Raw genomic sequence first — 25,221 nt, 5'->3', positions numbered from 1 at the left:
GTCTATCTATCTACACATATGTGGGTATATGTGTGTATATCTATAGCTTTATACACATATACACAGTCAAATTACAAAATGTTTTGTGTGTGTGAACACACCTTTCAGAGATCAGTAGCAGGAAGTGTGGCTATGTGGTAGTTTGTACATATCACTCCATCTCTGACAGTTAAATCCACAACCACTTATAAACCTGTAATATAAGTCACTATAACAATAATGTGTACGGCACACAGACAGATACAGCTTTAAGAGCTCTGACATTGTTGAATATACACTCAATATTATTCATTGTTAGGTAAAGAAATGACTAAATCTCTTACTAGCAACAAACTCTTAAAGAGGACTTGTCCCTAGGTCTTCAGCGATATCCCTCATCTGATCAGCGCTGTCACCCTGAACATTTAGGTGCTTTGTTTATCCAAATCTGTTCAGTTGTTCCAAAGATATAAGCCCCCTGTTAGTGTTGATACAAATTAGGGTCTACTAGTCAAGTGGGCGGTAACACTAAATGACATACGGCACACAGAGACCCCACCCCCAGCCAACTTTCCTAGTATACTCTAATCAGTTTCAACAATAAAAGGGCTTATATCTTTGGAATAGCTGGTCAGATTTTGATAAATACCAAAATATCTGTATATCTAACCATTTGGATGTGGCATCTAAAAGGATGAGCATCTGTCATCTCTATTCTTTGTAGCGCAGATGTGCGGTACGATTGGCACCCGCTGCTGATGGGACACGTCTAAGCTTACGCTATGCCAGTGCCATGACATTACAATGGTTTAAGGGAATGACCTGCCAAGGAAGGGGCCGTCTTCAATTGTATCCTTACTTCCTAGTATTGGAGAGCTTGGTGCTTGTTTCCCAACATCTCCTTTAGATAATATTTGGATTTCATTTCCCGCCTTTCCTTGCCAACCTTGTAGGATCCATTGAAGTTATCCAAGACGGGGTCTTACGAAACATTAATATTAGTATTGTAACCAACCTGGTCAAGCTACCTGTCTCCAGAGCGACCTGGTAGTGGGCCAAAATTATTAGAGTAAATTCGCAATGGGAATTTTTGATGTGGAGGTCGCCTCAGAATCCGGTCCAAAAAAACGGCTAGACGCAACTGGATGCTGATGCACTGCACCAGCCGGCATCCAGTCATGGCCCAAAGGAATGGGCCTAGTCGGGAGGGGAGTGGCACGTTTTTTGGAGACTCATTCTGAGGCTCAGAATGAAAAGGGGGAAAAAACAGATTTGTCAAAAATAGACACAAATGGGCAGGTTTTTTTGACAGACACCCATTGACTAATCTGTCTAAAAAAAAATTCGGTATCCGTTGTGTAACCATTTGGAATAATTTTTGGACGGATATCTTTTTGTCTTAAATGGTGTAAGAGTGGATGGCTACCAAGTGCAAGAGTGAACCTAGTTAAGTCTCACAAAGTGGGTCAGGAGTTGGAGGACCTCGGAGTGGGTCTTAGGGGTGAGATTTGCACTTATACTTTGTAGCAGGAATACCTCTATATTATTAATGATCAATTTATTCTTCAATGTTCGATGGTTGGGGGGGACAAACAATCCGTTTTTACTGATGTTCATTGTCAGTGTGCTAGTCATGTTTTTCATGGACAGCCTACTGACCCATTATATTGTAGTGGCCTCATACACACGTCCGTGAGCCTAGGACAGAACTCACGGCAGGTCTTATACTTAGCCATTTTGTGGTCTGAGTTCACTAAAGAAAGTGAATGGGTAAGTGGAGGTTTGGGACAGCAAACGGACATCATCAATGTGCCATCCATGACGTTCAACCGCGGACCTAGCCCATTCACAAGGTCGTGTGCATGTACCCTTAGGCATGTACATGACGCATGTACAGATCCACCGTGGCACTACAACTGTAATTTTTTTTTATTTACAACTTTAAGGATAAATTTTATAATCTAAATTCTTAGTCATCTTAAGTCATCTCTGTTTACATGTCAGAGCTCATAACAATAGGGTTGTCAGGCAACTAGGCCATAATGATAAATTATTTTTACGTGGGTCAATCACAATGAGACTTTTCAATGGTTCACAAAAATGAAAAAGAACATTTCCAGATCTTGGGGGTCAACGCGTCTTCAAACTGTAGGTCCGAATAGGGCAGTAACAAGATGCCAAGATGGTGCCAACAAGCCTAGCTATGCCCCATGTCCAACTATCTTCTGTAAAAAAAAAATCACACACTGGTGGCATTGTACTTTCTAGCATATTAGAATATAGAATATTAGAATATTAGAATATAGAATATTAGAATATTTTGAATATTAGAATATAGAATATTAGAATATTTTGCGAATTTAGATTTACAATGTAACCTAAATTTTAAACAAAAAATTAACTTAATAAAATAAAATATATATTCTCTCTATATACGGTAAATAAATTAAAATACATAATAAATGACAAACTTTTTACCTATTACTTTTCTACATTTTTTTGTGGTTGAAATGTGAAATCTCGTCTTCTTTAGGGGTTTAGTCACTTCTTAGTGTCGTGACCATTATTGATATACGATTCCATGTGTAAACCACAGCTTTTCCTATAGACATGTCTCTATTTTTGTTTGCTTTTTGCTGCACGCTATCTAAGATAACGCCCACCTCCATGTAGTAGCCTGCTTCCCCTCATGACTTCCGGTCATGACTTCCAACGTGAGGCCACAGCACTTTTTTCGTTTGTTACAATTCTATAACCAAAGAAAGTTCTAAATTTTTACTGTATGTACAATTTCTAGAGCTGCATAGGGTTTGGTGGAAAAAGGGGTCCACCATCAGTTTAGACCAACTATATAGAGGTTGGGGAGAGTAGTATAGAAATACTTTATATTTTTTGCATTAAAATTGGATGATCAATTTGAAAAGAAAATTTAAAATGGATTAAATTTTTGAATTTTTTTTAAATTTAAAGTCTATCTGAACCATTCCAAATTAAGAATAATACAATAAACATGAATATCAAAAATTCCATTTTTTTAAAAAAAAATATATACTATTTTAACGTGAAAAATCTAAAATATTTTTCCAAATTTTTGCTGGTAGTTCAGTCCCTACATGTTAGCGTATAAAAGCTGCTAACCTGATCCTAATCTGAAGGATTCTGATGTATGGTCACTTGTGAAGAAATAATTGAAATTGATTGAAAATGGAACTCATGGATCATTGTGTATAAGATGACACTATGATAAAACGGGTCTAAAGCAATGGTAAAGAAACTGTCGTAACAAATAAATGACAAAGGCAATGGGAACCCTTGTTCTGGAACTACATTTCTAGAGGACTAATCTCACCCAGGCTCACCACCAGCTGGTTCATACAGGACTTGGCAAGTTCCAGATTTCTGGTCAAAAATTAGATAGGGATAAAGAAAAAAGGCTCAATCAACCTCCATCAATTGATTTAAAGGGGTTGTCTGGGACTTTTCATTGAACTTACTCCATGAATTCATTCAAACTAGACCTAGGGGCTTAGAGCTGGTTCTGACCCCAGGTCACATGATCGGAGCAGCTTCTGTCCTCTAGGTCGCTCTGCCCTATCCCTCTTCTCCAGGATGTGTGTATATATGGGTCCAATGACGTCACCTGGGGTCGTAAACAGCCTGCAACCCCCAAGTCTACCTTGAAGTCCCCATACAACCCCTTTAAGTGATCATATTCACATAACTTATGCCTATATTCTTGGTAAAGGTCCCAGTATTGGCATGGCAGGCCAATTATTTTATGTGTATGGAGGCCTCCTGACTATTCCTTGGAAGCTTGGCATGTTGAATTTTACCATGACCTATACTTTGTTTCTCTGGGAGATAAGCCAATGAGGTGACAGGTTGGGATTTATGTTCCTCTTCCCAAGTTAAACCAAGCATGGATGTCTAATGGATAGATGCTAGGAATAAATGTTAGACAAACAAGCCCTTCATCCTTCAATAGGGATGAGAAAAAAAAATTCCAACTGTGCCAGAAATAGTGGAGCAAAGAGTTGGAGTTGGTGGAAGTGATAAAAAAATTCCTCTTTTTGTTTCCTGTGTCCATTATTCTGCTATTGTCAATGTCCGTTGCTGTTATCATATGACGGATGACAGCAATGGACATAAATAACGGTAGTAATAACAAAACAATCAATGACCCAACTCAAAATACACTGTCTACCAATAAGTATTTGGACACCCATGTAAATGAAAATATCTGCAGTCGTGATGTACGTCACGCCTTCCGCCATTACATAGGAAACAGCATTGGCATTAGTCACATGCAAGATGCCACGAAGTGCAGAGTTGTCCGATTTTGAGAAAGGAGTGATTGTGGGGTACCACAGAAATGTTCGATCCTTAAGGGACATAGCAAGTGAACTGAATTACCCAAAATCGACAGTGGCCTATGTGATTCCGAAGTGAAAGGTGAACGGTGATTGTCAGAATGTGCCCCGAGTCGGCAGACCCCCGAAACTGTGAGATAGAGACCGACAAGTGCTGGCCAGAGAAACCGCACCCAACCGATGGCTCACATACACCAGGAGTGTCACCAGGAATCCGGGAGTATTGTGTCGCTCAATCCCATCTGTAAGGAAGCATCTGCTGGGGTCTACCAACTATTGAATAGGAATAAATGGTGGTTTCCTATTCTACCACCGGTGGCCAAATACATATTGGTAGACAGTGTATTACATAGAGCTCAAATATGATCACAACAGATCCACCAACAGCAGCTTGCTAATGGTTTCCAAATCTCAATCCAAGATCTTTTTTCTACATCTTTTTCTAAAGATGAATAAAAAGTCAAAAGAGCAAAACAGGCAATTAATACATATTATACAGATGCTTTACATTTCACACCTACCGCGAGTGTTAATCTTAAGGTGGAATCTCACTTTCAAACTGGATACATTCCAGAGAAAAAACAAGACTGTGATCTAAAGTCAAAGAACTCAGACTCCAGCTCCATTACAATCTTTACAGCTCTGCCATTGGCCGACAAGAAGCTCTCATTAACATCTTCACCGTTACATTGTTACAACAGCCCCGCCGTCCCATAGTGCATTGCTCCTCGGCTAATTATGCTTCTTTGACTGTGATACAAGTGAAATCCTGATTACATTTAACCCCGAATTCACCTTTACTAAGACATCAAGGTGTCTGCTGTGCCCTATTTTTCAACCTCTATGCTTGAACTTATAAGAGTGACATGAATAATGCAATGAAAAAGTGTTTTTTCTCCTTACACTGGAGCTCATAAATTTTACATATGAAGCACCAGTCATGTTAGAGATGCAGGCAATTATTTTTAGAAACTCGGTACAATAAAAGGTGGAGGGAGGGAGCAGCATGGTGATGTGCGGAGAAACAGTGTCCTACTGGTGGTGGTGGAAAGTAATATTGTTTACTAGGTTGCCAGATAGGACACGTGAACTTAAAGGGACAGTAGCCTTATCAATCATCTACCTATAGGCATGGGTGCGTAGTATCAAAATAGTCAATGTTGACATCATTGAGGTTCAAGGTTACAAAAAAAGAGGATTGATATGACCAAAATGGAATCAATTGTGGCAAAATTGGAAATGTGACCATACATATTAAGCCAGCCATATATATTACATTTTCATCAGCCAACATGGAGTAACTTATGGCAAGACTGGAAATACCAAGCACTAAAGGCAGCCATACACATTAGGCTAGACATAGACATCACATTTTTGTAGGCTAAGACTAGGTTCACACCTGCGGCTGCATCCCTGCAAGCAGGACCTTCTCTCCACATTTTTTGGGTGGAAACCATGCAGAAACCCGCTGGACCCCACACTGAATTTCTCCATGGTGGGACTATTAAAGGATTATCTTATCTTATAGGGGTCCCTGGGCGACCACTTCTTAAGCAGCTTGGGTTTCCGTTTTTCAGGATCCCGAGTAGACCTTTGGAACGGAAACCCGAAAGCAAATGTGAACTTTTCCATATTGGCCAGCAAACAATCAGAATACAGAAATGTAGATGCTGAGAATGGTCGTTTAAGGTGGTTGGCTGTAGACTTTACTCCGTCAAAAATAGATTGACCACGCTGGAAAATTTTAAGTAGTTATTGGTCGAAAATATCAGTGTTTGACATGGTTGGCTGCTTTTGATTGTTCATCGGCCAACGTGCGCAATTTTCCTGCACTTCTTTTCTTTTAACAACAAAACCACCCCCTGATCGGTCAGTTTAGTGGTTGATGTCTATGGTGGGATCATTCATATGGACGATCCCATCATAAATTGGAAATCTAATGTATATGGCTGACTTTAGGTAGAAGAACCACGGGAAAGATCTTCTGGTGGACAATTATTTGCCTGAGACATTTTAGTCCATACTGGCCATATGTTCATTGGAACCAGGCAACGGGCATACAATATTTATGAGATTGTTCTTCTATAGAAAGCTTGTTCATGTAATGGTTGACTGCACCATGCCCAATTTGCGGTAAAAACTGTGGTGCAGACACAACACGATTTCCAAAACCGGCGCGGTTTTGAAAATTCCAACATGTCATTAATACCTATGGAAATGCTGGCGGTTTCCCCATAGATATAATTGTAACACAAAGTCCGTGGAGGAAAACCACTACAACTACTACAATGGTTCAAAGCAAGATCGTACATAAGGTACCACACCTAGAATATGAGAATTATATCACTGATGTCTTCTTATATAAGCTAATACCAGTTCCCAAATAATGTTATCAAATCCCTAGATTGTAGATAGAGACAGCTCGGGGATGAGTAATAAAGAGTGTATAAGACAAGATCATCATGTATAGCACCAATAGTTGACATAGGCTACATCAAAAAGTAGGAGCAATGTGAGGCTCATTTATAGAAATGAATGGGATTTCTAATCAATCAATGGATGCCATATGAATAGTTTAAAAATGTAATTTTTTAAATTTAAAATAAAATTTTTTTTCATGTTCACCATCTCCTCCCTGAGTTGTCCTGAGTTGACTATCACTTTAAGCTGATCATACAGATTAGATTTTCATCAGTCAAAATGGCAAGACTGGAAATACTGAGCACTAAAGGTGGCCATATACATTAAGACAGCCATACATATCATATTTTGGTTGGCCGTAATGGCCAATTCATCCATTTCAGCCATCAAACAGTCGGAAATTTGACATGTAGATGACACAATCATGGCTGGATGATGGCAGACTTAATCTGACAAAAACAGATTGACCGTACTAAATTTTTTAGCCAACCATTTTCCAGTATTTGGCACGATCGGCCAGTTTTGGCCGATCACCAGATGACTTGCGTAGACTCCCTGAACTTTTTTTTTTCTAGATCTAAACTGCCCCCTGATCGACCGGTTTAGTTGTTAATGTTGATGATGGGATCGTTCATATGATCATCAAGGAATGGCTGTCATGATGGCTATCCCATATCTATAGTGTATGGTCAGAGAAGGAGGAAGAAGGTTTTATGCTCCTTTGGATTATTTAGGTTCTGTTCATACTTTATTCTGAGCCTCTGTCATGTTTCACACCATTCAACACTATCGTACCGATAAAACACCTGGACCCTAGTGTAAGTTTATAGGATCCCCTGGGTAGCCTTGAGATCCATCATAGAGTTGGTGGTTAACATCCATATTGACCAAATTTTTGTAAAAATTAAAAAATTTACATTTTGCATCATCTATAAGAAGGTGGGATTTCAAGAGCTAAATACACACAATACACGATCCTACAATTACGGGAAACTTATTGAAATATCTACTTGATTTTTAGAAAAAATCCCTGATTTGGTAAAAATGACCATTAAATTGGGATATGTCAAAAATATCTCCCATCTCCAATCCCTGTAGCGTGCGGTGTACACATACATACCAGTCATCAGTCACAGGGCTGTGACCCAGATAATAATTTAAGACTGATGTTCTGTTTCATCCATCAGTCTCTGTATTCTTCTTGTGGTTTCCCACTTGCTGGCCCTGGCCCTATTATCAGCCATGTAGATCTCCTCTTATCAGCTGTCCCTGCATTTCCTGGACTGTCTCTCTCACTTCCCTCACTAATAATTTATGACCTGTAGACGCAGGTTGTGCCAACTTCCTCTTCATGCCCAGCGGAAGGAGTGAGGGCTGTATTCAGGCCCGGTACTCCAAAAATGACACGAGAAGAAGAAATCACCTTGATGTTGTCTCGTTCCTGTCCTTGTTGCTTCTTACTCTACTGTACAGATTGTATCTATAGGGGGTACGGTTAGGATTGGTCCATGACCCGCATAGAATATAAGAAAATTATTATAAATGGTACATCGTACATAGGGACCGTTTTATACATTTTGCATTGGGGCAAATTTTCACACCTTTGGACATCCTATGGCTTACTTATAGATGAATCCCAAACTATGACCCCAAGCTCAGAGTCTATTGATTTCTACAGGGGCACTGCATAAATATATTTCTGTCTCAAGCCTAGAGTATATAGTGGTCTGATAGCTTGGACCTCCACCAAACAGTAGAATGGTGGTCTTAAGCCCTCCATTTGCCCCACTATATGACCACAAATGGAGAACGTAGGACCACCGTTGTACTGTTTGGTGGAGGTCCAAGCTATCAGACCACCATATACTCTAGGTGAGAAACAGAAGGGTATTTATGGGATGTTCCTGTAGAAATCAGTAGATTCAGTAGGAGTATGAATAGCGTGCCTGCCTCTCCATTCAATGTCTATAGGGCTGACACAAGCATCTAGTCTATAATATAGACATAACTAACCAAACAATGTAATAATAAATTCACTTTACAGAGATGTAATCTAGAAGGAGTGGAAATAAAGAATTATAATAATTTATGACATCAACGTATAGACTTTATTCTCTATAGATTGACATTTTACTGATCATATCACAATGATGGTAAAGGAAATTCAATAGAATGAGTCAAACCAATAACAAAATCTTAAAGTGTACCTCCAACTATGAAACCACCTTAAAGTACAAGAGAAAATAAGAAACTTTGTAATAAATCTTATTAAGGAAATCTGTTTCCTTTTTCATTTAGCAATTTGAGTTACTTACATAGAAGTCTATGGAGAGCAAAGGCTGTTGGAAAACACACTCTGCTATACTCTTAGTAAGAGAGCTTTTTGACTCTGCTATCTTTCAAGATCAGACTCTACCATTGCACAGAATTAACTAGCCACCTCCTTCTTAACCTCTCCATAGACTACTGTTGTGTGAGCTAAGTATGAAGATGGACGCTATACAAATCAAAAGTCTTAGTGAGAATAGAGAGGAGGAGAGCAGCCTAATAAGTGGAGAAGGAAACAAATTTCCTTAATAAGATATAGCAGAAAGTTTCTTATATTCACCTGTACTATTCATTTATGGAAAGTGGTTTTATAATTGGAGGTACACTTTAAGAACTGGCGATGTAGTGATTGGGAGTCAGAGGAAACTACTGTTATAGATGTTCTCCTATACACTGAAGAATACTGCAGCGAATGTCTTTCAAGCCTTTACTGTCCGCTTACAGGTAGATATAGATTTCACTCTTATGCAAGACAGGGTCGCTTTAAGAATCAAATGGGATCAAGTATAATATCTGTACGGAATTTGTCTATTTGAGTGGGTTTTGTCGGGTACTCTGGTTCCCTCCCACACCCCAAAGACAGACTGATAGTGTATTGAGATTCTAAGCCCTATATGGGGCAGTGACCGACAGTGGCGTAACAAGTGTCTTGTGGGTCTGGGTGCAAACTTTCATGTAACCACTGGGACATAATCACAGTCCTCAGTTACAAGATGGAAGACGCTGAGCCCAGGAAAGGTGAGTATAACTATTTATTATTTTAAGTCACCTCCCTGGGCTAGTATGTATAGCGGTCGTGGAACCGGGCTTTCCCAGACTGCTGTCATAATTCTATGCGGCCCTCTACCTTGCCGCGTCCGGTCACGTTCCCTGCGACCACAATCGTTATGCCCATGGTGACCGACAATGGTTGTAAAGTGTCGTTGAATATGTTGGCGCTATACAAGTAAGAGAAAATAACAACCAGATAATAGCGAGCCGTCCGCACAGCAGGTTGCTCTATACTAAGCGCGTCCGTATTTGCACTAAGGTAACTCGCCTTCCTTTATATTTGATCTAACTATTCTACAGCGCCATCGCGGTTCATTGCATCTGACTTTTATTCTATTACTTGAACACAACATAAAATTTCTCTAGAAATTTGGGAAAGTCTTGCTGGGTGTCTAACTAGAGCAGAAATGTAATATAGAGCGACTACAGCAGAAACTGGCACTACACCAGGACGGGGGGCGAGGGTCTGTATCCAATGAGGGCCTGCAAGTCCCCAGTACCCTCTCTTATGCATAAAAAATAGAAGCTTCATAAAGCTTAGCTGGAATGTGATTTCTGTACCGGGCTGATAACACAAAACTGAATTAAATTTCCCATGAAAGCAACATGTAAACAGATGACGATACAATCACTTTACGTTCCCCAGAGTAAATCCTGTAATGGAAAGAAGAAGACGATCACATTTTTATCATGGATGAAATATGTTACAGACTTGATATTGGCGCCAGACCCTCTCCTACTGTATAAGTGGTGACACATGGCAGCGTGCACCCTGCTCACTATTGCACAATATTCTCTGGTCGCAGGCATTTCCTAATACAGACACAGATATTTGGGGGGGAAATATGGGGGCTCTGTTTATTAAAAAAATAAACACACAACTGGATATACATTTTTACATTAAACGGGACGTCCAAAGAAGTTCAAAACAAGCAACCCCCTTCCTCCAAAAAAAATTGAGATCTCCCCCTTTCCCTAGAATGTACAAAAAAATCCCCCACAAATCAGTCTAAAATATCTAAATTATAGAAATCTAAAATATTTAGCCCATATGGAGAACACCCCAGCAGAAAAAAAATGTAATAGCCAAATTGCCCTTTCGACATTTTTTTGAATTTTTTTTAAGGTTGAGACCCCATGTTGCAGAAAAGCAGCTTTTTTTGTTGCAGATTTTTCTGTTATTATTTTTTTTTTAATCCAAAGTCAAGAGTGGCTACAATAGGAATGGGAAATATATAGGACCCTTCTTATATTTCTCTCTTCTGCTCAATCCACTCCTGGCTTTGGCTCAAAAAAACGCATAAAAATCTGCACCAAAAAAAGCTGCGTTTCTGCCCAAGCCTAAAGGTATTAAAACATAAATATATATGTTTTTTATTGTAGATTGTGAGCCCTATATAGGGATCACAATGTACATTTTTTTCCCCTATTAGTAAGTCTTTGTAGGATGGGAGGAAATCTACACAAACACGGGGAGAACATACAAACTCCTTGCAGATATTGTTCCTGGCAGGATTTGAACCAAGGACTCCAGCGCTGCAAGACTGCAGTGCTAACCACTGAGCCACCGCGTTGCTCTCCCCCGTAAATAAAATAAATAAATATAAATTTGGTAACACTGGGCCCATGCCACATGACCATGAACACATGGTCCCTGAATCAAAAAAATCCAAAATATAAAAATATTTGTCCCATAGAAGACCAGTAAAAAAAAAATTCTAAATATTTGTATCATCCTTTTATTTGCAGTTTTGTCTTCCCAAAGCAATTGAATGAAAAGTAATACAAACATCGAACCTTCTCGGAAATAGTATAAATAAAAGCCACATCAAAATTTGATGTCTTAGACAGCTTCATACAAAAAAAAACCTAAAAAGTTACAGGTGTCAGAATATTACAACTAAAATAATTTTTTGAATTTGTAAAGGTATAAAGACAAAAACGATATAAATTTGCCATTGCCATGAATATGCCCACCCAGAGAAAATTAGAAATATGTCATTTTTACTGCACAGTGAATGTCACAATAATGAATCTTAGAATAAAATATCACAATTCAATTTTTTTTCCAATTCCACCCCCTTGTGATTTTTTTCCAGCTTCCCAGTACATCACATAGAATCGTAAATGATGCCATTATGAAGTACAATTTGGCCTGTGAGAAACCTAAGGCCACACATGACTCTATGAAGAATAGAAACGTTATCGCTTTTTAGAATGCAGGTCGTAAAAAAAAGAAAATGTGAAAATTAAAAATGGCCAAAAATGTCTTAAAACGGGACTTGTCACCTCTCCTATTCCTACTGTATTCCCCATAATAATTCTGGAGCTACTATTCTTAGAAATCTGTGTAGTAATGTTCCTCTATTATTCCCCTTGGAAACGGATGACAGTGCCGACAGCACCCCTTTGACAAAAGGAATGGTTAAATCTAGTAGTCTGTTTTATCTGAATAAGTTCCAATCTGGAAGTGAAATATTTATACTCTGGGGTCTCTTCAGGTAGAGGCCCAAGAGAGGTGTAAAAATTAAAAAAAAAACATTCATACTCACCTTCCCTCACCACTTTTGGGACTCTTTACAGCATCCAGAGCTCTCTTGGTGATGTCATGAGCCCGGGGGTCATCATTGAGGCCTGTAATTGGGCGTCAGCAGTCACATGGGTAGACCGAGCATCATGACCGAGAGGCAACGCTGTACGCTGCAAGGAGGCCCATAAGAGTTAACAGAAGGTGAGTATAAATGTTTTTTTTATTGTCACCTCCCCTGGGCCTCCATCTATTATACTCTGGGGTCTGAACAGAACCAGAGTCTAATAATTTACTCCAACCTATGCCATAGAGGCAATTTTAGTTAGTCTGAGACAAATACCCAATTGTTCGGTTTTGTTAAAAACCAAACAAATTTGGAAATTTAGGGCAAACCTAAATTTTCAGGTGGAATAGTAAGAATTATAAGAAAAGATGCTCCAGAATTGGAGATATGAGTCTAGCTGTCACCAAACAAGAGAAAGATGAGACCCCACAGACTGTTATATCCCAAACCACCCGCTCCACCCCACCTCCCCATATAGCGGTCACCAACTAAGAGGAAGATGAGACTCCATGGACTGTTATACCCCAAATCAACCCCCCCTCCATACTCACCACTCCCCCCCCCCCCCCCGACTCCAACTCCCCCCCACACTTTACTAGCTTTGGCAATGCCAAATATCTATTTGGACGTGCCAATAAAGCCTGTTTGATTTGAAATACAGTTATTATTATAATTATGTCTATGGCCTAGTAAAGATGTCATTGCAAGCCTGAACTATAACTATTAAGAGATCAGCTCCCCTGTAGTATACATGTGAGGATCTTACAATATGGAGGCCTCTATAGCCACCTATACGCACCAGTGATGGGAAACACAAACAAGATTCCTGGTGTGAGACAATGAGCAACGACCACTACTTGATAAAATGTAGCTACCATACTGTAATAGAGAACAGGGCCGAAGCGGAGGATTTACAAGTCAAGGTCTGAGCTGTTCCCTTCAGATCTAAAATGGATGGACAACCCATGAGATTGGCTATTAATGGTAGAAAGGTCGATAATCCCTTTACATGTAGCTTTCATTTATCAGGATTTTGTGTGCTCCTGGCTGGTCTTGGTTTACTTTTCTGCAGCGGTTATGAGTCCACCTAATCATGTGACTGCTGCAGCCAATCAGTGGCCTCAGTCGTGTACGACATACAAAGTAAACAAAGACTGGCATCAACCACTTTAGTGCCAGGGATGGAGCAATTGGAGATTTGACAGTTGAGTATTGCTGCCTTGTCATTGCATGGGAGGGAGCTTGCTGTAGAAGGAACCTTCCTCCAATGTCTTAAATAAAGGCCAGCTAAAACCAAACCCACCCGATTTGATTTAACTTGATTTAAGCTGGATCTGGAGAAATCCAATTTAAAAAAAACAAAACAATTTTTAAAAAACATGTTTAGGTTAAGTGTCAACTGAAAAAAAATGGAAATGTCAATTTTATCTAAAATAGAGCTCCTCTCCTCTACAAAAAAGAGCTCCTCTCCTGCACACAGAAAAGAGCTCCTCTCCTCCACACAGAAAAGAGCTCCTCTCCTCAACAGAAGGAATCTACAGGGCTATGATATGTCACATAATGTAAAAGCTTTAACTATCAACCCCCCCAAAAAAAATCACTGTAATTTTTCCTAATGGTATATAAAAATAACACTAGAACAATGGGCCAGTGGAAGTAGATAATAAAACATGTAAAATGTCAATATAATACATCTCACAAAACAATGTGACCTGGAAATGACCCAACTAGCAATCCCCTAGCAATGTCTGACCTCAGTTGTAGCACTAAGTTTTTGAAAAAGTTGGGCCAGCTGTATTTGGGGACAGGACAATTGTGTATACTGGTATTGTTATGTCTTATGGTCACATTACATTATTGTAATATTGTTCTAAATTGTTATATAGAATTATGTCATATATTAAATATTTAGCAAATTTTGTAAAAAAATTCAGAACAGATTTAACCCTTCTTAGGCCCTTGTATCTAATGTATGAGTTAGCTCCTTAGTAAAAAGTAAATATGAGTAAAAAAAAATAAATTCACAAATTTTTGACTGTAACTTCACATTCTGATTTACACCATGTTGCTATAGTGTGGGTGGATAACCTTAAAAAAAAATTAAAAACATCAAATGTGAAAAAATAAACCAAAAACAATAGTCACTTTTTGTTACCCCGCCGATCCAGCACAGTACCTCTGGAGCCCACTAGTCTATGTTTACTGCCTCAGTTTCAATCACGCGCTGCATTGCTGGCTTCAACCTTAACAATCGGTGGCGTGATGGAAGTAGTATGGCCCAAGACAGCTGAGATGGCTAGCTGGCTGCACTAGTCACGTGCCAAGAACTTGTAAACAAAGATCAAGGATTTACCAGAGATTCTGCCCTGGATCAGCGAAGGTTCGGAGAATATTATTTCTTATTAGGTCATCTTATTTGCTGTTATTTCTAATTTTTTAGCCCATTCATTTGAGTTAAGCAGCAAATTAAAAAGTTGAGTTGATGTGTTTTAAATTCACAAAAAGTTGAATTTTCTAATAAAATTTAATGATGAAGGCTACACCTCCAGGCAGCTCCTCTTCCGCTTTGGTTTTGACACAGCAGAGAGCTTCCTTCCCCCTCCTTGTATCAGCCTATGACTAATAACAGGCTTCAGTGGGTCCATCTTTGCATGAGTCATGATGGTAGCACAAGTGATGTTGTCTGGGACCAGTAGTAAAATTGGGCCATCGATGGGTCTTTGATAGATTAGATTTGATAGTTTCAATTTGAAACACATTCATGCAACTTTTTATTTTGCTGGACAAGCCCATTCATAAGAAAGTTTTTGCAATATTTGGAAATTTTTCATGAGCAGACTCACTTTACATGCTGGAAGTTAGAACAACGCCCCTTAGAAGTAGCAGTAAGAGTAGAAGGACGCACTGTAGTAGGGATCAGAAAATTTTTTGAATATCAAAAAGTTATTCCTGTTAAAGGGGATCCCAAGGACTTAACTATTATAAGATCATCAATATCTGATCAGTGGGGGTCCATCACTTAGGAGTCTATGGGGATACAAAGAATTCACATTTTGTAGTGGACTTCTTCTGGATCAACGCAACTCATTGACTCCGAACAAAAAAGTATCTATGGTTGTTCCAAATATATGCAAATATTCCAACAGTGTTCACTTGGCCACAAGCCTCTATTATATTATATAGAGAGAGTAAACAAGAAGGGATAGGGCAGCGCAGGCTACGATCACATCTATGCCAGAGTCTTCATTGGAGACTCCTTCGTAGTGTTGGCCGAGAATGGACAGAGGAAAAAGTCAAGCATGGAGGACTTTTTAGCTCCGTCGTTTCAGTTAAAAAATGGCGGACACCCTATGGAACCCATTATAGTCAATGGGATTCATCGGACTCCCTGTGTTACTGCTGTTTGCAGATACATTGTTCAGGTTCCTCCGATGGACCCGAATAATGGAGACCTAGCGTAAAGGGTGTCCAAGAATTTTTTTTTTACGAAATTTTTTACATTTTCATTCTTCTAAGTATTCTTTATTTTAAAGTTAGTCACTTGCATGAAATTCTTTCAATAACTTTACGGACAAACAGAGTGGTGACACAATAATTCTGTTTTCTGATAGCAAATTCCATAGAAGATGACACTGGAGTTGCATGTGACAAATGGCAATGTGATTTCATTAATTCCTAAGGAGACAACATGTCATCCAAAGGTGAAATGAGCTGCTACCCCCGTGATCGATTCTCATACTATATACACATTCCCGACCCCATGGAAAATAACAAGTTTTGCTTAAAGCGACATCTCACGTCAGCAGGTGTGTACATTGCCTACATTTACTCGATCCTTATAACTTCCCTTTTGTGGGTCCTTACGATGGAGATACTAAAACCGAAGTTTGAGATTTACACCAAATTTTTGGTAGACACCATCTTGTGGAACCAATAGAGAGGAAAATTTTTGGATTTTTACTAATCTTCAAAAATACATACTAGGGGGGCGGAAAATTATTAAAACGAGTTAACGGAACTGATATAGATTTTATGTACAGTATAACGCCTCAACCCCGGCCCGCCTTGGTGTTAGTCCACCATTGTAGTGAGTAGGCACAGAAGGAACAATATGGTGCATCTTCTGCTCAATGACACCTATGCTATAAAATTGGTGTAGATGGGTTACTAAATTCACCCCACTGTGTCACTTTACTTTCTTGGGTCCACTTCCACCAATTTATTGCTCACGAGTGGGGTTGAGCCGATCTTGAGATTTCAAGATCGATTTTAAAATCCGATTTCCGATCATTTTCCAGACGATCTCGATCCCGATCGTGAAATTTGCTCAATCGCCGATCGGAATCAGATCTTTTCCAATCCCAATCCTCAACCCTAGTCAATGCTTTTCTATGGGAAAAGTCACTTTTGGGGTTGAGCCGATCTTGAGATAACCGCCGATCTTGATCCCGCTGGGAAAGATCGGGTCGGAATTCCGATCTCGATCGTGAAATTTACTCGATCGCCGATCGGAATCCGATCTTTTCCTATCCCGATCACTCAACCCTACTTACGAGGTTCAGGTATGCAAAATAGTTCCCCTCCAGAAGTAAGAAAATTGTATCTCTAGTGCCAAATATTGGAGGTAAAAGGACAATGTCCAGCACTCTACAATGCTGAGCATGACACTTCTTTTTTCAACCTCCTGAAGAATAGACATGTCCATCACGGCCTCCCATTGAAAACAAAGAGAGGCAGATTCCAAACAGAATGTGGAACTAATTTTGAGGTGGAATCTGTTCCTCCAAATTCCAGTGTGACTTCATCCTTATTTTCCTTACAACAGTTGGTGGTCTTGACAATAATAAAGGCTACCCTGCCAGACTATGGTGTAAAAGGATTGTGTAAGGTTAGAAAAACATAGTCGGTTACGTTTGTCATTCTAAAACAGCGCCACTTTTGTCCATAGGCTATGTTTGGTACTGCAACTCAGATTGATTCTCTTTAATGGATCTACTCTGCAATACAACCCCTGGACAAGAAGTTTCCTAGAATTGTCCTAATTTCACACGCCTCCTTTAAAAGTCTTATGAGGCCTCGTTCTCCAACTGACGTTAAAAATCAGATTAAAGGGGTGATCCAGCTTCTATATTACTTGCTTCCCTCCACATATCTGCCATGAGTGGCTTCAAGCAGCAAGGAGGTCACATGCTGCTATGACGTGTCAATTGCTGGCTGAACTGCTAACAGGGAGGGGTAGTGAGTTTGAAAATGAAACATCACTTCCTGAAAATATACCAGATAAACAGTGCCGAATATAAACAGAGTATATTGGGAAGTGTATTGTCTTGATGCATCCTGTTATTTGGCCCAAATTTTTAAAAACTGGAGAACCCCTTTAAGTATGGAAAAGCACAAAATAATCCATAGTGCACATTACAGCATGGCAAACACGCCTAACAAATGGACATGCAGCAAGATTCAGGATCAGGCCAATAAAATGGCTTTTATCACTGTCTATAGACAACAGGTGCTCGGTACGAGCGGCGATGGAGCTATATGCTGGCAGCACGCCATATTTACTTTACAAATATCTGCACCCCCCTCATCCCTACAAGCAGATGTTGTCTGTCTCACGGAATATTCCACGGCACAGCAAGTTACCTGACCACAATCCTTGGTTTAATAAACTTTCTAATTAACACCGAATTAACCAATTAACTAAACAGGTATTATAGCAATACCAGCTCGCCGAGTAGACGAGGATACTAAATCCTAAACCCCCTTTAATTCCCCAAAAGCTTCCAGGCCGAGATATTTGATATTTTCTTGCTAATGGCACAAAAAAGCAGAACATTGAACACAAGGTTTAATTTTTCTTCTTAATCCAGGAACGACAAACCAATTTCACTCAATGTGCTATCTCTCCCTGACCTACCAACGCGCCGAACTGAAGCAGGGGCCACAGTGGCACCTAGTGGTCCGAGTCAGTACTGCAATTCTAATAGGGATCTAGCTTTCTACATATCAGTGGATATTCTGCATGATAATCTGGTTGGATATATATATTACAAGTATATGATACTACGGATTTAATATGTAAGGTCTTTTTAGATGTTTTTGTATGTTTTTGTATGCTGTCAACATTTGTAGCTTGGTTGCTTTGTAATATTTTGTATCCCTTTAAGAAACCTCTATCATGTGAATAGTATTGTTGATTATTGGTCATGTAAAAAGTATGACCCATGAATGTTTCACCCCAATTTCCCATGTAGTTGTGCGTTATCACCAGCAATGTGTCCCCCATCATGTGACACGTTGCACAGGTCATGATGGCAAGAAGACTCTAGTCCCCATCTTGGGTGAAGGCCTGGCCTCTTATATACTCATAGACAATAATGGGAATGGTCAGAATGTAGATCTATAGGAATCTGGACACAGCTTCATTATTTCTGTTTTCTCTAGTTGCTTAGGTTTCATGTCAGGCCTGCAGCCTTAGTTCACACTGTTAGTTAACCAAGGATTCAATAGTGTGGCTTGCCATTAGTGACCTCAGTGTTGTGACCGCTGTGTCTATGGCAGTCTATTACATAGAGCTATACAGTAAAATATCTTATTGTACACATTTACTATGTATATGCAACATATAGAAACAATATAAACAGTAGACTTCTGTGTAAACATTCATCATGTCCCTATGCTTACATGAGAACATATAAACAGTACACTTCTATGTATACCTGTCGAGTTCCCCAATGATTATTAGAGAACATATGAATAGTAGACTTCTATGTATACCTGTCTAGTGCTCCTATGCTTACATGAGAACATATAAACAGTACACGTCTATGTATACATGTCTAATGCTCCTATGATTACATGAAAACATATAAACAGTAGACTTTTATGTAGACATGTCTGGTGCCCCTATGCTTACATGAGAACATATAAACAGTACACTTCTATGTATACATATCTAGTGCCCCTATGATCACATGAAAGCATATAAACAGTACACTTCTATGTATACATGTCTTGTGCCCCTATGACAACATATAAACAATGCACTTCTATGTATACACATCTAGTGCTCCAATGATTACATGAAAACATATAAACAGTACACTTCTATGTATACATGTCGCATGCCCCTATACTTACATGAAAACATATAAAAAGTAGACTTCTATGTATACATGTCTGGTGCCCCTATACCTACATGAGAAAATATATACAGTACACTTCTATGTATACATGTCTAGTGCTCCTATGTTATGTTGAGCACATATAAACAGTAGACATCTATGTAAACGTATTTAATGTCCCTATGCTTACGTGAGGACATATAAACAGTACACTTCTATGTATACATGTCTGGTGCCCCTGAATATAACCATGCTCCATAGCCTGCAGCCATGTGACTCAATCCCCTGTACACCATAAACTTTTCCTACAAGATAGTGGTCGACGGTTATCAACAGTATCTTTGTAAACTCTTTACTTTCTCCTACAATGTCACCAAAACAGCAGCGTCTGAACATGGTTTTTGCAAAGTTTCCTGTTATATACCTGCCTGACAACTTCACAGGACAAAGGCCTGACCTTTTGGAAAATCATTAAAAATGGCACAACTGTTTTAAAAAATATATGGTGCTCATGTCACCAACTATTATACTGTCACATGTCCCGACTGCTGCGACTACTGTATTACTGCGATCAATGGTCAATATACTCAATATAGGGTGTATATATATTTATTTATTTTAATATTACATATATATATATATATATATATATATATATATATATATACACACACACACACACACACATATGTATAATGCATATATGTATCAGTGGTCCTTTGCATGTAAATGTGCAAACTGCACATACACATGTATACAGACATACACATATACACCTATACATACACAAATGTACATTTTACATGTATACAAAGATATTCATATACACCTATGTCTGATTAAAAATAAAACATTATATGTATATATATATATATATCATACTGTATATATAAATTTACATAACTGTAGGATTATAGATATAAACATACATTAAAAATATACATACTTTTTTATATAGATGTATATACATAGTATAGTATATAAATATATACACATGCACACACATACATGAATGTAAATGCATATATTATGTATGTAAATATTTAGAGAATCTGTATATACACATTTAAATGTATATATACACACATATGAATATAATATATATGCATATAGTATATAGATATGTATGTAGTATATACACATGCATATAAATATGTATATAGTATAGAGATATGTATATAATATATGCACATAGATAGATAAGTATATAGAGAGATATGTATATAGTATATAGATGTATATAGGAGTATATGCATACACATATAACAAATAAAGGCGCCATATCCCCCTAAACATGTATCTAGAGAGTAAGTAAGCGCCCTGTATCCCCAGCAGCAGCAGCGCCCTGTTCCCTTCCTCTTGCAGGAGAGGGGTGAGCTTTGTTTCTGGCAGCGCTGGCACTGTACATAGGGCTTAGAGCAGTGTAAACAGAGGTACTTCCAGTCCTTGTAACTTTTGTTCTGACACAAAGGCCTTGTGATGATCCGTCACCATGAGAATAACTCATAGACAACAGTGTGGACAGTGCTGCCTGCACCTTCCCCAGCCTCACTCCTCACTACGGTCTATAGGATGCCATTAGGACCAACAAATGCTAATTCATTTAGGTTTTTTCTGCTGGCGAAGTCGAGGACTATTAACTGCTTTGTGCCAACGAAGGACCCAGAGCGAGCCAAGCCCTATAAAACTAACCTATACGCTGAAGATGTGCACATGGACAGGGGCTCGGTGTGACAACTGGAACAAGTCGTCCTAACATAGTGGGGTTTCATCGTACTAAAGGTTGAGCCTCTAACAGGGCACAAAAGAATCCTAAATTCAGCTCTGGTACATCTGCATATAGTGACTATAAAGCACATATAAACATAGGCAACAATATAATACAATAGAGCCTCCCTATACATCATCCCTTCCTATACATGACAGTAAACAGTGCATCAAATATGACTATGTTATACCGTAAACCATCTGCAAAATAAAAGTCTAATATAATAAAGCAATACTCACCCTAAGGTATTTGTCTAAAATCCGGAACATGTCAAGGTATAGTAGATCCGCCACCGTGAATCCCCTCTATTATTTAGAACACCTCTGGCACGTCTGCCTATATGCACTGCAAGTTTACTATGAACCCAACTACCACATAAATGAGGACATTTTCCTGTTAGACGCCGCACCATAATATCTGACATCTCAAATTGTTTTTCTCAATTGTGTGTCAGCTCACCTCAACCGTATAAGAAGATACAATGCGGGAGGACAGGTTTATTTCTTTTCTATTTTTTTTTTTTTAGTTTTATTTTCTGCCTGGGATGGTAGGGGTTAAGGACGAGCACATTTCCATACACATGGAAATGAAGGCGTGATCTTATAATCATTTATTTTTAATGGCCGGAGAAGGGAGGGGAGGGTGGACAGGCTAGGAATGGTTTTGGGGGGATTTGGAAGTGGGAAGGACAAAGTGTAGCCAATAGCAGTCAATGAGAGGAGTTGTAAGGTGTTTGTATTCCTTAGGAAAGATCTCAACCAACCATGCCTGGTGTCTCAGGAACTTGTCACCTGTTCGGAGCTAAGGGAATGGCACACTGGAAGTCATAGAAAGGTTAGCGAGACAAGTCTCCTTGAATTCATGGTGGCCAACACAACTACCTACAAGACTATGAATTCATGGTGACCACCACAACTACCTGCAAGTCCATGAATTCATGGTGACCAACACAACTACCTAAAAGTCCATGAATTCATGGTGACCAACACAACGACCTACAAGTCCATGAATTCATGGTGACCAACACAACTACCTAAAAGTCCATGAATTCATGGTGACCACCACAACTACCTAAAAGTCCATAAATTCATGGTGACCAACACAACTACCTACAAGTCCATGAATTCATGGTTGCCACTAAACTATCTAATGAATTCAGGGTAATCAACAGAACCACTTCAATGAAATTATGGACTATTTATACCTTTAAGACTTTATGGTGGCCACCACCACAGCCACCTCTATGAATTCCTTTAACTACCTATAACTCTGAATCTATAGTGGCCACTACAACTTTCTAAAGAGTTCAGGGTGGCCACCATGACCACCTCTATGAAGTTATGAATTACTTCTATCTTTATTAATTCATGATGACCACCACCACTACCGATTAAATCTGAATTCATGATGACCACCACCACTACCTATAACTCTAAGAATTCACTGTGCCACCACCATTACCTATATCTTTATGAATTCATGGTGGCCACAAAGATTACCTACAACTCTACAGAATTCAGGGTCCACCTCCATGAAATTGTTAACTACCTGTATCTTTCTAAAGTCATGATGGCCACCACAGTTACCACTACCTCCATAAATTCATGGTGACCGCCACAACAATCTCTACTTCTATGAATTGATGGTGGCCCCCCACCCCTACCTGGGTTGTAAACACTCCTGTAAATTCATGGTGGTCCCCTAAACTTCCCATGCCTCTGTCCATTCATGATGTGCATCTCAGCCATGTGTACATCTGTTAATTGGTGGACAACATAACTACATGTACCTTATTCTGGACATCACGTCTACTTTGACCTCGCATAGTGGGTATCACATCAACTTTTTGGACTTCCCTAAGTTTATTCCCATTCTTAAAAGTATTTTAATTCATGGCAGTCATGACAACATTGCCTGAACACAAGTGACCCCACTGTGACCACCTTCATGCTAGCGACCACCTTCATGCTACATAGTATGATGTTGGTCCAATTACCCCATGTTCATGTGCAGGCATAGCGTGGTATAATATGGCATCTAAACGTCCTGTGCAAGACTTGATGCTGGTTTGCTAGTGATGTGACCGGTTCGCTATGTAGTTGTGACAGTAGCTACATGTAGAGGACATTTCGGCAATGAGAGGGTTAACCAAGCATCCCTGCCTGATAGCAACCTGCGCTTCCTTGCTGCTGTCATCCCAAGTACTACACTCTGTGCTACAAGTTGAGAGCATGCAGCGAGCTAGACCCTACACCCTAAAGTCAAACCCCCCATGTGGTAGAGTAGACCAGACCAGCCAGTGGTGTACCAGCCATCGCCGGCATGGTTGTCATGCCATGTAACGCAGAGCAAACCAACTTCTTACTGGCGAACTCTTTCTAATGATCTGGTGCGGCATCCATCCCGGGCACCACTGTCACACTGGGCACACAAAGTTGCCATCCAACACCGGCCTTAACCCTTTCCCTCTCAATAAGCAATACGAGCAAGCAGTGGAATAAGAGCAATTGCCATGAGCAGATGTGGCAGCAGAGGGTCAGCACTGTACCTTGTTGCAGTGATAAAAGTCCAGGGGGCTGAGGCAGGTGGGGTCTGTAGATAAGGTGCCCACGCTGGTGGGGGCAGGAGGGTAGAACCTAACGTCCATCACAAGGCGGCCGGAGGGGCATTAAAGCAGCTTGATGTTTTGTGTCTAGAATTTTTTTTTTTTTTTTTCAATTCTCTTCTTCAGGATCCTGTGTGAGCTGCCTCTTGCTGAGTGTATGTGTGTGTGTGTGTGTGTGTGTGTGTGTGTGATAGAGGGAGGGAGTCTGTGTCTATTGTTTGAAACAACAAGACAGAGAGGGAGAGAGAGAGAGGAGGGAGAGGGAAGGGGTGGGGGGGTTGGGCATCATTTATTCTCCTTCTCTCAAACATCCGTTCTGTGGTCTCTCTCTTTCTCTCTCTCACTATTTTCTACCCCCTCTCTCTTTTCTCTCTTGTTCTTTCCCAGGCCTCTCTCCCCACTCTCTCGCTCTCTCTTTCCCTCTCTTCACTCTCCCTCCTTCTCCTTTTCTTTTTATTAACTCTTTCCTCGCTCCCCCCACCTCCCTTCTACCAGCACCTCTGCAATTCTTTTATTTCGCTCTTCTGTTCCTCACTTTGCATGTTGGCATATTAATAGTTAATGATACTTAGTCACAGAGCTTACACTTCATTATCCGCAAAGTGTATCAGTGGTGTCCCCTGTCCAATTACACCTGCAGAACTTAATAGGTTACAGGACAATGTAGAATGTCCCCTCCCCCATCCCTCCAGAAACTATAGGTCAATTTAGCCAGAATATCTATCTATCTATCTATCTATCTATCTATCTATCTATCTATCTATCTATCCATCTTTTACTAAAACAAACAAATTCAATTTATGTAACTATCCATCCATCTATTATTTATCCATCAATTATCTATTAATAAATCAAATATGTAATATCTATCTCCTATCTATCTATCTATCTATCTATCTATCTATCTATCTATCTATCTATCTATCTCCTATCTACCTATCTCTCTCCTATCTATCTATCTATCTATCTATCTATCTATCTATCTCCTATCTATCTATCTCTCTCCTATCTATCTATCTATCTATCTATCTATCTATCTATCATCTATCTATCTCCTATCTATCTATCTATCTATCTATCTATCTATCTCTCTCCTATCTATCTATCTATCTATCTATCTCCTATCTATCTATCTATCTATCTATCTATCTATCTCCTATCTATCTATCTATCTATCTATCTATCTATCTCCTATCTATCTATCTATCTATCTATCTATCTATCTATCTATCTATCATCTATCTATCTCCTATCTATCTAT

At 39.4% G+C, this 25,221-nt stretch overlaps 1 protein-coding gene across 3 annotated transcripts in view; it reads right to left on the bottom strand.

The window, feature by feature from the left end:
- The window catches only part of TOX2 (TOX high mobility group box family member 2), a 123,489-nt gene extending 99,318 nt beyond the window's left edge, over positions 1-24,171 (bottom strand). For 2 of the 3 annotated variants that reach the window (XM_075277563.1, XM_075277564.1), the window contains exon 1: positions 23,904-24,171. In XM_075277563.1, the coding sequence (XP_075133664.1) occupies positions 23,904-24,002 (99 nt within the window). In that variant the 5' untranslated portion in view covers positions 24,003-24,171. Of the gene's footprint in view, positions 1-21,594; positions 22,304-23,903 lie in introns of those variants that run through there. The other variant, XM_075277565.1, reaches the window with a different exon arrangement.
- Positions 24,172-25,221: the final 1,050 nt, after the last annotated feature.

This window comes from Leptodactylus fuscus, chromosome 6, assembly GCF_031893055.1.
Source record: "Leptodactylus fuscus isolate aLepFus1 chromosome 6, aLepFus1.hap2, whole genome shotgun sequence".
NCBI lineage: Eukaryota > Metazoa > Chordata > Amphibia > Anura > Leptodactylidae > Leptodactylus > Leptodactylus fuscus.
This window is presented reverse-complemented; position numbering and strand designations above follow the sequence as displayed.